The sequence below is a fragment of the Callospermophilus lateralis genome, chromosome 1, assembly GCF_048772815.1.
Source record: "Callospermophilus lateralis isolate mCalLat2 chromosome 1, mCalLat2.hap1, whole genome shotgun sequence".
Classification (NCBI taxonomy): Eukaryota; Metazoa; Chordata; class Mammalia; order Rodentia; family Sciuridae; genus Callospermophilus; species Callospermophilus lateralis.
This window is the reverse complement of record NC_135305.1, coordinates 120,726,635-120,742,066: the sequence shown is the minus strand read 5'-3', so window position 1 is coordinate 120,742,066 and position 15,432 is coordinate 120,726,635. Positions and strand designations below refer to the sequence as shown.

The 15,432-nt window shown below is 37.5% G+C and overlaps 1 protein-coding gene across 2 annotated transcripts in view; it reads right to left on the bottom strand.

The window, feature by feature from the left end:
* Nucleotides 1-3,195: 3,195 nt before the first annotated feature.
* Hormad2 (HORMA domain containing 2) overlaps nt 3,196-15,432 on the bottom strand; it is a 78,228-nt gene continuing 65,991 nt past the window's right edge. For both annotated transcript variants that reach the window (XM_076865400.2, XM_076865401.2), the window contains exon 10: nt 3,196-3,300. In XM_076865400.2, the coding sequence (XP_076721515.2) occupies nt 3,196-3,300 (105 nt within the window). The remainder of the gene's footprint in view (nt 3,301-15,432) is intronic.

The window sequence follows — 15,432 nt, the reverse complement described above, 5'->3', positions numbered from 1 at the left end:
AACCAAAAGGCCCACTAATTTAAAAAAGGGCCCTTTTATTTACCTTATTTATTTTTGGGTACCAGGGATTGAACTCAGGGGCACTGAGCCATATCCCCAGCCCTATTTTGTATTTTATTTAGAGTCAGGGTCTTGCTGAGTTACTTAGTGTCTCACTGTTGCTGAGACTGGCTTTGAACTAGTGATCCTCCTGTCTCAGTCTCCCTAGCCACTGGGATTACAGATGTGTACCACTGTGCTCGGCTATTTTTTTTTTTTAAACCAAAATAATGATGCCCTCACTGATGCTCTCTCTGTCTTCCATAGAAATGGAAAATTATGTATCAAGTCTCAGCCAGGACCTCAGTACACAAATCACATAAACACACTTAAAATATTATCTAAAAAACCCTTATAGTTTCTAAAGAGGATACATTTAGGCATTTTCTCACTTGTATAGAATCTAGATTCACAGTGTGGAAGATTTTGCCTTAACTCTTTCAAGCACAGTATAAATTTCATTTTATTACTTGGGATGACATATTTCTAAATGACAACTATAAATGAGAATTATTTTTACTATAAGAATCTATGAAAGTCCCTAAAGATCCAATATTGTTTGGTTTGAAACCATACATAAATTGACAATTTTAAGTTACACTGAAAATTGGCTTTAATGGTTAGTGAAAATTTAAAAGTAACTTTGAACTTAATGTGAATGCAACTTCAACATTGATCACTATTTCCAGCTTCTTCCTGGCAGAAGTGAGCTGGAGAATGAAAGAACCCAGACACCAGAGGGACCTGCAAGAGGGGAAATGAAGGTGCGGTTTCAGTGCCTGGCTTCAAAGGCTGGTGGCAATCACGAGCCTAACCCATTTCTTTCCAGCTAGACTAACTTTCTGTAAAGACAGAAAAACCCCAAACAGCCAAATTCAAACTTCCTCTGCATAATTTTTTAATTTAACAATGTCCCAGTTTCCAAGCTATCGTCATCTAATCTTTATAATTGTGCTGAAGAAGCAAACACAGTCAGGGTGAGGGAGGGGCTAGTCTGGTTCAGCTCAGGCTTCCCAGCTCGGGGCCTAGGTCATCTTTTTTTTTTCTTGGAAGTTCCAGCTCCCTGTGTTTATTCATATCATTCTGTTAGGGACAGAAATGGATCGACTAGAGAAAAGATTTCTTTCCTTCTAATAAATCATTTGGTAAATGGAATTGAATACCCTCCGATCTTGATAGCTGGTTGCATATATGAGCTATGCTGTATAAAATCAGCTAGTTCATATTTTCATGTTTCTCAGATCTTCCTGATAACAAATCTCCTTCCCTGTGAGCCCAGCCAAAGGCACAGGCTCAGCAACTTCTTTCTACTGCCTCATGCTGCATCAGAAACACACATTCCACCCACTGGCAGCAATATAACCGTTCCATTGGGAGAGGAGTATTAACAGATAATAAAATCACTACAGAAATTTTCTAGAAACAGATTGTAGACTTTGACTTAAAGGATTTGTCAATCTTACTGACAACTGTAAGTAAAGATTGAGAACTCAATTCCCCCTTTAAATAAAATGGTTCCTTCTGAAATCCAAATTGACTAATTACATAATTTGCTTTGCCAGGTCAAAGACTCTAGAGTCTCAGTAAAACTCCATTGTATTCAAAGGCTTGCAGTGAAGGTATGATGATTACCTCACAAGGTAGCCTATTTAAAAATTTTGACAACCTGTGAAGTTAAAAGCTCCTCCTTCTACTGAGCCAAATTGACCTCCTGTAGCTTTCGCCAATTTGGTCTTAGATCTGCTCTCTGGAGAGACACAAAACAAACCTAATCCCTCTACTAGACAGCTAATCTCTTTATGTGATGCTCTTAAAAGAAATTATGGTGACTCAGGCTACAATTCTATCAAGGATATAATAAACCCAATACCTTTTCCCTCCTTCTCCTTTAGTGGCAGAGCAGGCTTACATGAATCCACTTAATATACTGGGCAGGGAAAATGTACTCCCTTTACCCCCCTTCCCCCAGGTCCTGGTGCTTCAGCCCAGATCAAGGCCCCACTTGGTAGGCTGCCCTGGATGGTCAGAGTCCAGCAAGGGGTGGTGCTAGACAGGCAGACTCCCTTGGATTTTCTTCCCTGTTACTGTAACACATGGCTTTCTGCTGGTACTTGTGTATATCTAGCCCAGAGGCTCTCTTTAGTCTGGGTCAGAGGTCATAGATTCTCAATTATTTCATGTGCATTAAAATCCTGAGAATTTTCCACAGGGTCCAACTCCCATGAGTTTAATTTAGTAGAAATGAGGCAGGCTCAGTAATCCATATCTTAATAAGCACTTTAGGTGCTGATTGCCTCACTACACTTTACATTTGAAGAAAACACACTGATCTAAGTGAAGACACTATACAATGTGAAAAAAGACGAGTAAAAAATACCTTGCATTTTGGTTTTATTTAACTATAAACACATACATTTAACATTTAAATTGTCCATTAATAGAAATAATACTTTAAGTCTATCAAAATTATTCCAGGTTAAGGAGGGGACAAATAGCATCATTTGTGGGTTACAGATGGATAAACTGAAGTATTTACTGGGAAATATTTAACATGGGCCTTAAAAGGGAGACAGACACTTGAATTATAGCATGTCTCTTGGTTTGGACTGGCTAACAGAATAGGGGTAAGAATTGAGGAACTTTACAAGGAGAGCACATGCTGGTCCACACTTAGCTGATCAACCTCATGACTGAAGTTAACACACAAATCACACCTGGCTAAGCATCACCACACATATCCTATGCAACTCTGTGAGAATTTTAATAAAGCTATAGAGGCATTCCAGCATACAGGTTACAACAAGTTAAAACATTTCAGAGTAGTCTAAATACCTGGATAGTTTAATTACACAAAGAAAACCCTTCTTTCCTTTGGGAACAACAGCTTATAGCTGTTGTGGTTCTTTTACAAATAAAAGGGTTATCTTATCTCTAACTCAGGTTTGAAGTAATGTTATTCCAAGGCAGCCCTGGAGATTCGAGGCAAAGTGAACCCATATCCTACTTAGTAGCTTAACAGTAAATTGACTAAAGAAGTTGAGTAACAAATTTAGAAAAGGGTTTTGGTGATAAGATCTTACTTTCCAGCTAAGATACTTAACACATCTTTGCAAAATAAAATTATTTTAAAATAAATGTAGTGAAGGCATCTAACTTTCATTTTCTGTTAGGAATGAAGACTTTCACTGGTTCGCTGACCTTCCTCTTCTTCCTGGAGCTTTCAGAACTTTGCTGACTGTACACAAAATTCATTCTTTGAATCTGTGAGAATCACCAGAGAAAGACACAGTTCAGCAGAGATTTTGACATCTGCACAAGACATATATAAGACAGGTAGACCAAGAATTAATCCCTCAAGCTGCATAACGGATCCAAACCTGCTTTCCTGTGGGTTGGTTTGGCCCTGCATGAAGGCCTTACTGCCAGTATCAGAGTCTGGTATTACAAGTTTCAGGAGTTGAGGTCTCCTGGAGGCATCCAGTTTTGGGGACAGTTTCTTGGATCTCTCTTGTGAATTCAGCACATTCAACTCTTCAAGAGAGAGTTGTCAAGGTGAGGGGCCAACTAGGAGCAATTCAGGGTTAGGAGAGATTTAGAGCATTGATTGCTTTAGAGACAGCCATAATTTAAGTCCCTATTTCAGTTAGCAGAGATACAGTCTTATTTTTTTTCTATCATATGTTCAGATTAATGAATTAAGAAAGATCCCTCTAATATGTTATTGATTAAAAGCAAGTTAAGGGCTGGGATTGTGGCTCAGCGGTAGAGCACTCGCCTAGCATGTGCGGGGCCGGGGTTTGACCCTGAGCACCACATAAAAATAAATAAATAAACAAAGATATTGTGTTCAACTACAACTAAAATAAATAAATAAATATTTTAAAAAGCAAGTTGATTAGTGAGCCATCATTAACCATCATCATCTCCATTGGGCTTAGCTTTGGTAAGGATTTTAGGACTTGTTTTTGCTTAACTAAGTAAAAATCTGGATATAGTATAATCTGTCAGACAATCTCTAGTGCCTGGAATTCCAAGAAATACATAAAGAACATTTATATATTTTCTAGCTGCTAGATGGGAGAAAAGGGTTTTTCATATCCTTTGTTCCTTCTTTGAAAGGAAAATGGAATATGATTTTTTTTTTTTTTGGTACTGGGGATTGAACCCAGGGGCACTTAACCACTGAGCCATGTCCCCAGCCGTTTTAAAAATATTTTATTAGAGGCAGAGTCTCACTGAATTGTTTAGTGCCTCACTAAATTGCTGAGGCTGGCTTTGAACTCGAAATCCTTCAGTCTCAGCCTCCTGAGCTGCTTCGATTAGAGGTGTGCACCACTGCAACCAGCTGGAATAGGATATATTTTAAATCAAGACTTGTCAGAATGTAGCACAGGGTCCCACATTATCCCTTTTAAATTTTGTACTAGTTTCATGTTATTATTATTATTATTATTATTATTATTATTCATATGATGTTACTCAAAATAGTGGTACTGTAACTAAAGCATTTGAGTACAATTTAGAAACAAACATTGGGTCTTAAAAAGGTAATTTAAGTACTAATTTATCCTTTAGTTGTAGAAAGCAGTTAAATTCCTGATCTCAGAAACCATAAATTCCTTCTGGCTTAAACGGAGACATTGACTATATATGAAATAGTGGAACTCTGATGAAATAAATAGAGCTGCTAATCGAATAACTGGTTTGCTTATACATGCAAAAGTTTGAAATGGTCTACTTAAGGGAAAGTAGTAGAACATAAAACCCCCAAAATACATAAACCAACTTCTTTATCTAGGAAATAAATTTGCTATAGTTTGATTGTAAGAAAAAGTACTTGGTGAAATTCAACTTGTCTAGAAATGTTGCTTGAGCATGCTTTCCATTCAAACAAAATTATTCTTCTGTCAATTCTGAGAAGAAGTGAGAGAAGAGAAGATGGGTTTACAAATTCTCAAGTGACAAGTTGGCTTCCTGGTTTAATAGTTTTGTTCTTTTTTTCTTCTTAGTTCAAATAAGCCAGAATTTTATTACAAGTTGCAGAACTACAATTTTACTGCAGTGAATTAGTCAAAACATTTTCTATAATGTGTATATTCTCAAGGCAACTACTGAGGCTTGGGAGTTCTCAATGATTTACAGAAAATTAATGGATTCTAAAGCAAGTTTGTTATTAGTACAGGGACAATTCCTAACACAGATAAATAATATATATGAATGATATAAACCAATAAACTAATCTATGCAAAGAAACATTTGAGAAACATCTGTCAGGTATATCCCAACTGGCTGATTTTAGCATATTTGATGCTAAAGCTGACTGGCCAAACAAACAGCCAGTAATCAGATAGGCTAAACAGATTATCTGGGTGAAGTGAACAACATTAAACAAGCATCAAATTGTTTCTAACGCAGTTCATATTTTAAGGTGTTTCTTGTATGCAGACTAATAAGAGTATATTTTTCTAAAAAAGACCTGATGATATGCTTTTTAAATTTTTTATTTTGAGACAGGTTCTCACTAGGTTGCTTAGGACCTAAATTGCTGAGGCTGGTCTCAAACTTGCAATCTTCCTGCTTTAGCCTCTTGAGTCATTGGGATTACAGATGTGTGTCACTGTGCCTGGCTGAAGATATGCCTTTTCCTGCTTCTATTTTCCATTATTTTTGGTTTAATAACATTTTCACCATTTGAGAAACCTAAGAACAGCTTTGCCTTATACATAAATAGGGTAGCAGCTGATTTGGTAGCAATTATCTATCTTTTTATCTATCTATCTATCTATCTATCTATCATCTATCTATCATCTATTTATCTGTAGCAGTATTTAGATAGCACTGGAAAGAGTCCCTTCTTCTAAATGATTCTTTTTCTTTTATTCATTCTCTTAAAAATGCATATTACTTGAGTATTTTCCTTGAGTTCTGTCTTTGGCTGTCTTTTTTTTCTTTTCTCTAGTCTGTGAGTGATCTTTTCCACTCCTAGGAATCAATTATCATTCACAAGATTCCCACTTTTTTTGGAGTGGTGGTGGTGGGTACTGGGAATTAAACTGAGGGACACTCAATCCCAGCCCCCCAGCCCAATTTTGTAATTTATTTAGAGACAGAGTCTCACTGAGTTGCTTAGTGCCTTGCTTTTGTTGAAGCTGGCTTTGAACTCACGATCTTCATGCCTTAGCCTCCAGAGCTGCTGGGATTACAGGGATGAGCCACCACACCCAGAAAAGACTCCCACATTTATATGATCAAAATCTAGATCTTCCTTCAGAATTCCACAGCCATGTGTCTACCTGATTGCCTATTAAAAGTCTCCACATGGATTTTCCAAGGAAAACTCAAATGCAGTATATCCAAATTGGAATTCATCACCTACTTTTCTTTTTTTTTTTGATTTTTTAAAAATTTTTATTGTTGGTTGTTCAAAACATTACATAGTTCTTGATAAATCATATTTCACACTTTGATTCAAGTGGGTTATGAACTCCCATTTTTACCCCGTATACAGATTGCAGAATCACATCGGTTACACATCCATTGATTTACCTATTGCCATACTAGTATCTGTTGTATTCTGCTGCCTTTCCTATCCTCTACTATTCCCCCTCCCACCCTCCCCTCCCCTCTTCTCTCTCTAACCCCTCTACTGTAATTCATTTCTCCCCCTTGTATTTTTTTTCCTTTCCCCTCACTTCCTCTTGTATGTAATTTTGTATACCCCTGAGGGTCTCCTTCCATTTCCATGCAATTTCCCTTCTCTCTCCCTTTCCCTCCCACCTCTCATCCCTGTTTAATGTTAATCTTCTTCTCATGCTCTTCATCCCTACTCTGTTCTTAGTTACTCTCCTTATATCAAAGAAGACATTTGGCATTTGTTTTAAGGGATTGGCTAGCTTCACTTAGCATAATCTGCTCTAATGCCACCCATTTCCCTGCAAATTCTATGATTTTGTCATTTTTTAAATGCAGAGTAATACTCCATTGTGTATAAATGCCACATTTTTTTTATCCATTCGTCTATTGAAGGGCATCTAGGTTGGTTCCACAGTCTTGCTATTGTGAATTGTGCTGCTATAAACATCGATGTAGCAGTGTCCCTGTAGTATGCTCTTTTTAGGTCTTTAGGGAATAGACCGAGAAGGGGAATAGCTGGGTCAAATGCTGGTTCCATTTCCAGCTTTCCAAGAAATCTCCATACTGCTTTCCAAATTGGCCGCACCAATTTGCAGTCCCACCAGCAATGTACAAGAGTACCCTTTTCCCCACATCCTCGCCAGCACTTGTTGTTGACTTCAGAATGGCTGCCAATCTTACTGGAGTGAGATGGTATCTTAGGGTGGTTTTGATTTGCATTTCTCTGACTGCTAGAGATGGTGAGCATTTTTTTATGTACTTGTTTTTTTTTTTTTTTCCAGAGTATCTTTTTATTTATTTATTTATTTATTTATTTATTTATTTATTTTTTATTTTTTCATCTTCCATACATTTGATTTAAATGAGTTATGCATTTCCATTTTTACCCCAAATACAGACTTGTTGATTGATTGTATGTCCTCCTCTGAGAAGTGTCTGTTCAGGTCCTTGGCCCATTTGTTGATTGGGTTATTTGTTATCTTATTGTCTAATTTTTTGAGTTCTTTGTATACTCTGGATATTATGGCTCTGTCTGAAGTGTGAGGAGTAAAGATTTGTTCCCAGGATGTAGGCCCCCTATTTACCTCTCTTATTGTTTCTTTTGCTGAGAAAGAACTTTTTAGTTTGAATAAGTCCCATTTGTTGATTCTAGTTATTAACTCTTGTGCTATGGGTGTCCTATTGAGGAATTTGGAGCCCGACCCCACAGTATGTAGATCGTAGCCAACTTTTTCTTCTATCAGACGCCATGTCTCTGATTTGATATCAAGCTCCTTGATCCATTTTGAGTTAACTTTTGTGCATGGCGAGAGAAAGGGATTCAGTTTCATTTTGTTGCATATGGATTTCCAGTTTTCCCAGTACCATTTGTTGAAGATGCTATCCTTCCTCCATTGCATGCTTTTAAGCCCCTTTATCAAATATAAGATAGTTGTAGTTTTGTGGATTGGTTTCTGTGTCCTCTATTCTGTACCATTGGTCCACCCGCCTGTTTTGGTACCAGTACCATGCTGTTTTTGTTACTATTGCTCTGTAGTATAGTTTGAAGTCTGGTATCGCGATACCACCTGATTCACACTTCCTGCTTAGCATTGTTTTTGCTATTCTGGGTCTTTTATTTTTCAATATGAATTTCATGATTGCTTTCTCTATTTCTACAAGAAATGCCGTTGGGATTTTGATTGGCATTGCATTAAACCTATAGAGAACTTTTGGTAATATCGCCATTTTGATGATGTTAGTTCTGCCTATCCATGAACAGGGTATATTTTTCCATCTTCTAAGATCTTCTTCTATTTCCTCTCTTTAGGGTTCTGTAGTTTTCATTGTATAAGTCTTTCACCTCTTTTGTTAGGTTGATTCCCAAGTATTTTATTTTTTTTGAGGATATTGTGAATGGAATGGTTGTCCTCATTTCCGTTTCAGAGGATTCGTCACTGATATACAGGAATGCCTTTGATTTATGCGTGTTGATTTTATATCCTGCCACTTTGCTGAATTCATTTATTAGCTCTAGTAGTTCTTTGTAGACCCTTTTGGGTCTGCTAGGTATAGAATCATGTCATCTGCAAATAGTGATAATTTGAGTTCTTCTTTTCCTATTTTTATGCCTTTAATTTCTTTCATCTGTCTAATTGCTCTGGCCAGTGTTTCGAGAACTATGTTGAACAGAAGTGGTGAGAGAGGGCATTCCTGTCTTGTTCCAGATTTTAGAGGGAATGCCTTCAATTTTTCTCCATTCAGAATGATGCTAGCCTGAGGCTTAGCATAGATTGCTTTTACAATATTGAGGTATGTTCCTGTTATCCCTAGTTTTTCTAGAGTTTTGAACATAAAGGGATGCTGAACTTTGTCAAATGCTTTTTCTGCATCTATCGAGATGATCATATGGTTCTTATTTTTAAGCCTATTTATGTGGTGAATAACGTTTATTGATTTCCGTATATTGAACCAGCCTTGCATCCCAGGGATGAATCCTACTTGATCATGGTGCACAATTTTTTTGATATGTTTTTGTATCCGATTCGCCAGAATTTTATTGAGGATTTTTGCATCTAGGTTCATTAGAGATATTGGTCTGTAGTTTTCTTTCTTTGAAGTGTCTTTGTCTGGTTTAGGAATCACATCACCTACTTTTCTAAGCCTACTTCCAATCTTTGATCTCACTTACTTAAGGTGTTCAAGTTAAAAATCTGAGTCATTTTTTGATCACTCCATCATTCTTACTATAACAATCAATCACTAAATCTTATTGATCCTGCCTTCTTAACATCTCTCAAATCTGTCCATTTTTCTCTGTCCCTACTACTTCTACTTTATTGGAGGCCAACATCATCTCTCCCAATTACTATTTCTGCTTTTCCAATTTACTCTCCAGTCTGAAACACAAGTTGTCTTATATGTAAATCTGAACACATTTTTCTGCTTCATCATTCACTCTTTAATGTCTTCTTATTGACTTTAGGATAAATTCTAGATGTTTTATGGCCCTGTCCTATCTCTGTGGCTTCATCTTGATCCCACATTACTTCTTTACTTGCAGATCTTCAAATGGGCCTGGCTTGCTTCCCTCTAGACTTTGCCTTTAATGTTCACTGGCATGCTGTGTTCTTCTCTCCCCCAAGACAATAGAAACTAATTTTATCATCTTTCTTTGAAATATCTTATCTGATAAGATAGTAAATGATAAGCCTCCCCCCCATTTCAGAAGGGATATTATCCTATACCCAGGAGGTAGGAATGCTATACAGAGAGACCAGGGAGACTCTGAACAGACAGGCCTTTCTGGGTTTCCCCACCAAGTCTATTAGCATTAGATATGCAATGAAATGTTCATTAAAATCCAAAAGGATAGGGTTTGAAGAGCTTCCAGATAACTGAACATGTGGAAATTGCTGGTCCATAGAGAGCATGTGCCCCTTTTACTATCTCTTACCCAATGCATGTCTTTATCTGTATCCTTTGTAACATTTATAGTAAACTGGCAAACATAAGAGTGTTTCCCTGGGTTCTATAAGCTACTTAAGCAAATTAGTCAAACTTGAGAAGAGGGTTGTGGGAATGCTGATTTATAGCCAGTTGGTCCAAAGCACAGGTGAAACAACCTGCAGCTTGTAATTGGCACTTAAAAGGTGTGTGGCTGCATCCTCAGGGACTGAGTCCTCATCCTGTGGGATCTGACAGTATATCTGGGTAGTCTATAACAGAACTGAGTTGGAGTAGAGGACACCCAGAAGTTCTTGCTTGCTTGTTGGTGAGGAGAAGTTCCTAACTTTGTAGGTCATAGAAGTCTCTTGTGTTGATTTTGGCATGAGAGCAGAGGAAAGAGGATTTTCTTTTTCTATACCACTCCCACCCAATTAAGTTAGATCCCCCAACCATACTCTTTGTAGAATTCTAGGAGAGCAGGAACATGTTGGTCTTGGTCACATTTATCATCAACCTCTAAGAAGTGAGCACATAGTAAGGGCTGAATAAAATTTTTTAATGAATAAGTGAATGAATGAATTATCAAAAAGCACTCCACCTGCAGTGTAGAATTAATTATTCTGGAGGCATTAAGTGCATGTAGGGTGATGGGTCTGCTATGGTGGTAGTCAGATGATAACTGTGTGGCAGGAGAGATGCAGAAAAGTTGACATTGAGAGAAACATTTAAAAGGAAGAGTCAGAAGGATGACCAACTGGATATGATAATAAGGAAGAGATAGGTGTGTCAACTATAACTCCCCAGTTTCTAATTAGGCTAGTGCACGGATGGGAGTGCTGTTCTTAGGAAGGTAACAATGGGAATTTTGAACCTGCTATATTCAAAAACTCCCCCAGGGAAACACAAATAGGTGGCTATATGTGGAAGTGTGAAGCTCAGGAGAGAGGTCTGCGTTGGAGATGTAAATCTAAAAGTCATCTGCATATGTAGGATAATTAAGGCCATGCGTCTTGAAGAGCTTGCTTGTTGAGTGGGAGAAGGGGAAGGTGGCAGGACACAGCCTTAAGGAACTCCAATATTTAAAGATTAATTGAAAGATGAGTCAACAAAGGAGATGAAGGAAAAGAGAGGTCAAAGACTGTTGTGTCAAGAAAGCCAGGAGAAAAGCGTTTTGAGAAGATGGAATAGAGAAAATAAAAGGTGGTGGTCAGTAGTGTTGAGTGTTGCTGAGAGGTCAAGGAAGATGAGGACTGAAGTATGACACTTGATTTAGCCACATGGAGGCTATTGGGTACTTTGGATTGGTGGGAATATAAGTTGCTCGGAAGTCAATTTAAGAGTGCATAAAAGATCAAAGAAATTGAGACAAGCACACAAAGTTTTATAAAAGTCAAAAGGGAATAAATAACCAACTTAATCTGGGGAATTAGAGAGGGCTTCTTAAAAAAGGGACATTGATCTGGGTCTTGAAGAATGAGTAGCAGTTCACTGCACTGGAGGTTGTGGTGGAGGAGGGTGATTCCAGGAAGAAGGTTCAGCTTGTTTAAAGCCCCTGAACCATGAAAAGACATGGAAAGTATATGGAACAGTGAGAACATCCCTTTATTAGATTGGCTCCCAGGGTTAGGTATTAATGTCATCCAATACACTACAGATAATAATGCAAAATCTCCTGGAATTTTTACTCAATATGATGTTAGTGTAATTTATCAAACGATCTCTAAATGGCAGACTGTTGGAAGCAGGTTCCTCACATTTGGAAAACAGACACAGGTATGTTTTCATACAGAAAGAGCAGTTCAGGCCACAGAGATTGTTTTGTATTAGGAGGTAGACCTGTTTGGGAGAGGAAGAGAGAGGTAGCCTCAGGCAACCAGGAAATACTGTGAGTACTTTATGTACCTGGGATAAGAGTGTAATGAATTTTGTTTACTTCAAAATTATTTTTCAGATCAAATCTGGCAAAATGTATTCTCTTTAGAAAATAAGTCCTCAGCAGTATAAATTTATAAATAAGGCCCAAATCCAAAATCTCTGGATTTGGCAGTTCTCAAATCAAGAAATTCTTTGGTTCACAGAGTCTGTGCCCCTTGCCCCTATAAGGAAGTTATAGCACTGATGTTAGTTTTGATTTCTCTCCCATTTATCTTTTGGCACAATGAAATATCAATAGCAATTATAAAATAAATAACATTAATATAAATGCAGCTTATGTTAATATTCATGATGAAAGAGCAGAAAGAATGCAAATGCTTTAAAAGAATACTTACCTCCAACTCCAGTAGAACTTTAAGCTCTCTGATATGTTGGGAAGTGTCCCATGTTTTACTGGGACTTGTGAAGGGTTTGCCAATTTGCTTAATTTCCTTTTCTTTTGTAGTTTACACTAGGGTACTGAACCATCACTATCCTAAATAGGAGATAAATAGATATTCTTCGTACGGTTGTGTGAATATCTGCATTTATCTCCAAAAGTAATTGTATCAATACTCCCTCCTTATTATCTAGGGCATAGTATGACTTAAAATGTTTTATAATTAATTAATTAATTTAACAAATGTTTTCTGAGCACCGTCTCTGTTCCTGACATTGTGCTAAACACTAAATATACAAAGCTGGTCTCAAAGAGAGCTTGATAGGGTGAATCAAACACATTACAGATGAAATGATAAAGTCAGATATAAGGCACACCAGGGGTTCCAAAAAGATCATATCAGTTCTTCCCGGGGAGATTTGGAAAGGCTGCAAAGGGGATGTGAAGTTTGAATTAAGTAGTACAAGAGGTGCAGAAATTGACCAGGCAAATGGTGTTGGAGAGTGGGATGCAGATAAAACATTCTAGACAGAAGGACTACAGCTATAAGGATATAAAGCAGAATACCTCTGGAACCAACAGCAATGGGATGAGGATATCATTTTCTAAAATTTGGATTTTGTCCTGTAATAGAATACCACTGAAGTATTCCAAGAACAGATCTATTTTAGAAGGTTTCCCATGGCAGCAGTGTGAAGGGTGACAGGAGAGAACAGAAATGAGACGCAATGAGGCTACTACAATCTGAGCAAGAACAAAAACAGTGCAAAGGATAGAGGGATAGTGTCAATAGGATAGTAGGACAAGGTAAGAGAAGATGAACCTAAACCCTGCTGAAGCCAGGGAGCAGAAAGATGGTCAATATAGATAATAAATAATCGGGTCCAATCAGGAAGGTGGGTGCTGGTTGAAAAGGAAATCAAATGCTGTCCTTTCTCCCCTCCTCCTTCCAAAGCCCCCCCCCCCCAACTCCTGCTTCAGCCTGTTGCTAAGGTAACCTGCCTCAGGAATTATTCCTCCCTGCAGGGAGTTAGTTATAAGAGTTGCTAATTGATACCTACTGGCTTGTACCTTACTTCCTGGATCACTCCAGATTTGGCCCTTTTCCCCTAGTCCATTTGCTTTTTGGTGCATTCCCCCCCACCCCACCCTGCCTCCCCTGCCAACTGGTCCCATACACAGGATGGGAAGAAGAGGGCAGGAGAACAGAGAGAATTTAAAATTTATTAGAGGGGCAGGATATTCCTACTTCTTTGGATGCCAGCTATGGCCCCTTTCTTCCTCCCAGGAAAAGTCTGTGTTACTATTTTTTAAATAAAACTTGCTTTCTATGCTTGTCTCAGCACTTCTTGGAGGTTCCCACTTCAACACCTGGGGAAACAGAACCTATCACTGGTAACTAGCAGTATCACTATCATGACTTGAACGTTAACTGGAATGGGCACAGGGATGAGAAAGAAAGAAGGGAATAAAAAATGACAAATATTACTGGAGTTTCTGATAATGCCATTGACCAATATTGAAATAGAAGAAGCTGAGGACATGGGGTGTGGGAATATGGTAGGAAGGGTGAATGGAGAAATAATTGACTGTGTTTTCAAGATTCTGAATTGGAGAGAAAAGATTCAAAATAAAGATGTCCATAAAGGTGTTGATTACATGACCTGGAACCAAGGATGGAAGAAGTTGCAAAAGAACACATATGAAAAGAATTATTCACTTTGGATTAAAAAAAAAAGAATATTTCTTCTTCTGAGATCTAAAAGAGCTAAAGTGAACATACAGATTCTTCTGAACTTATGATGGGTTACATCCAAATTGACAAACCCACTATAAGTTGAAAATATTCTAAGTAAAAAATGCATTTAATACACCTACCCTACTGAACATCATAGTTTAATAAACACAGTATTGGAGGGTGTCTGTTGTTTATCTCTGTGATTGTTTTGTCAACTGGGAGCTGTAGCTCTCTGCCACTGCTCACCATCATGAGAGAGTATCTTATATTGCTATCTCATGAAAAGATCAAAATTAAAAATTTGAAGTACAATTGATGTGTATATATTTTTAAAGTAAAAAATTATGAGTTGAGGACATCATAAGTTGAGTTCCACAAGACAAACCCAAATATGAGGACAGAGGTGTTCATGCTTGATGGCCTTAATTATCTTTATGAGTTTAGATTATTCTCTTAGAATGGGAAAGAATTGGTGTTAGGTAGCTCTTATGAACTTCAGTGATGAATATGAGATACAGAATAGTCATATGGATAATGGGCAAGGGAGCTTAAAATAGACTTGCAAAAATAATGTTAACATTACTTAGGATCCAGATAGCTTTAAGATATATCACCTTCAAATTAAAATATTTGTGGTTGACATATTTACATTTTTGTTGTTCTTTTCATAAACATTTGAAAGTTTATAACAGTCTGCACACTTAAATGTCATCTATATCATGTCATATATTCCTCACGAATGTGGAAATTGAAGCTCAGAGAAATAAAGTGATTTGTCTATTTCACAAATTTAGTAAGTGGAAGTCATGAACCCAGTTCTGATTTCACTCAGTGCTCCTTATAAATTGCTTCTTCTGAAGAGAAGAGCTAAGGTAGAAAATTGTAGGTGAGGGCTGGGGTTGTGGCTCAGTGGCAGAGCATTTGCCTAGCGTGTGTGAGGCTGGGTTTGATCTAGGCAGCACATTAAAAATAAATAAATAAAATAAAATAAAGGTATTACAATCATCTACGACTAAAAATATTTAAAAAACCCAAATAAAACAAAGTAGAAAAGAGTATAACCATTTAAAAGAAAATTGTAGTAGGTGAGGTCATCAGAACTTCTTGCAAGGCTTCTATGGGGGATTGACACTTTCTTGTCAAGCACTTTCTTGCTTCGCCTACTGGGACCTCAAACTAAATGCAGCCAAAGCTGAATTCATTGCTTTTCCTTTGTAACCAATTTTTCCTGTGACTTTCAATTTCTATTAATCATCATTTCTCAGTCATCAAAGATAGC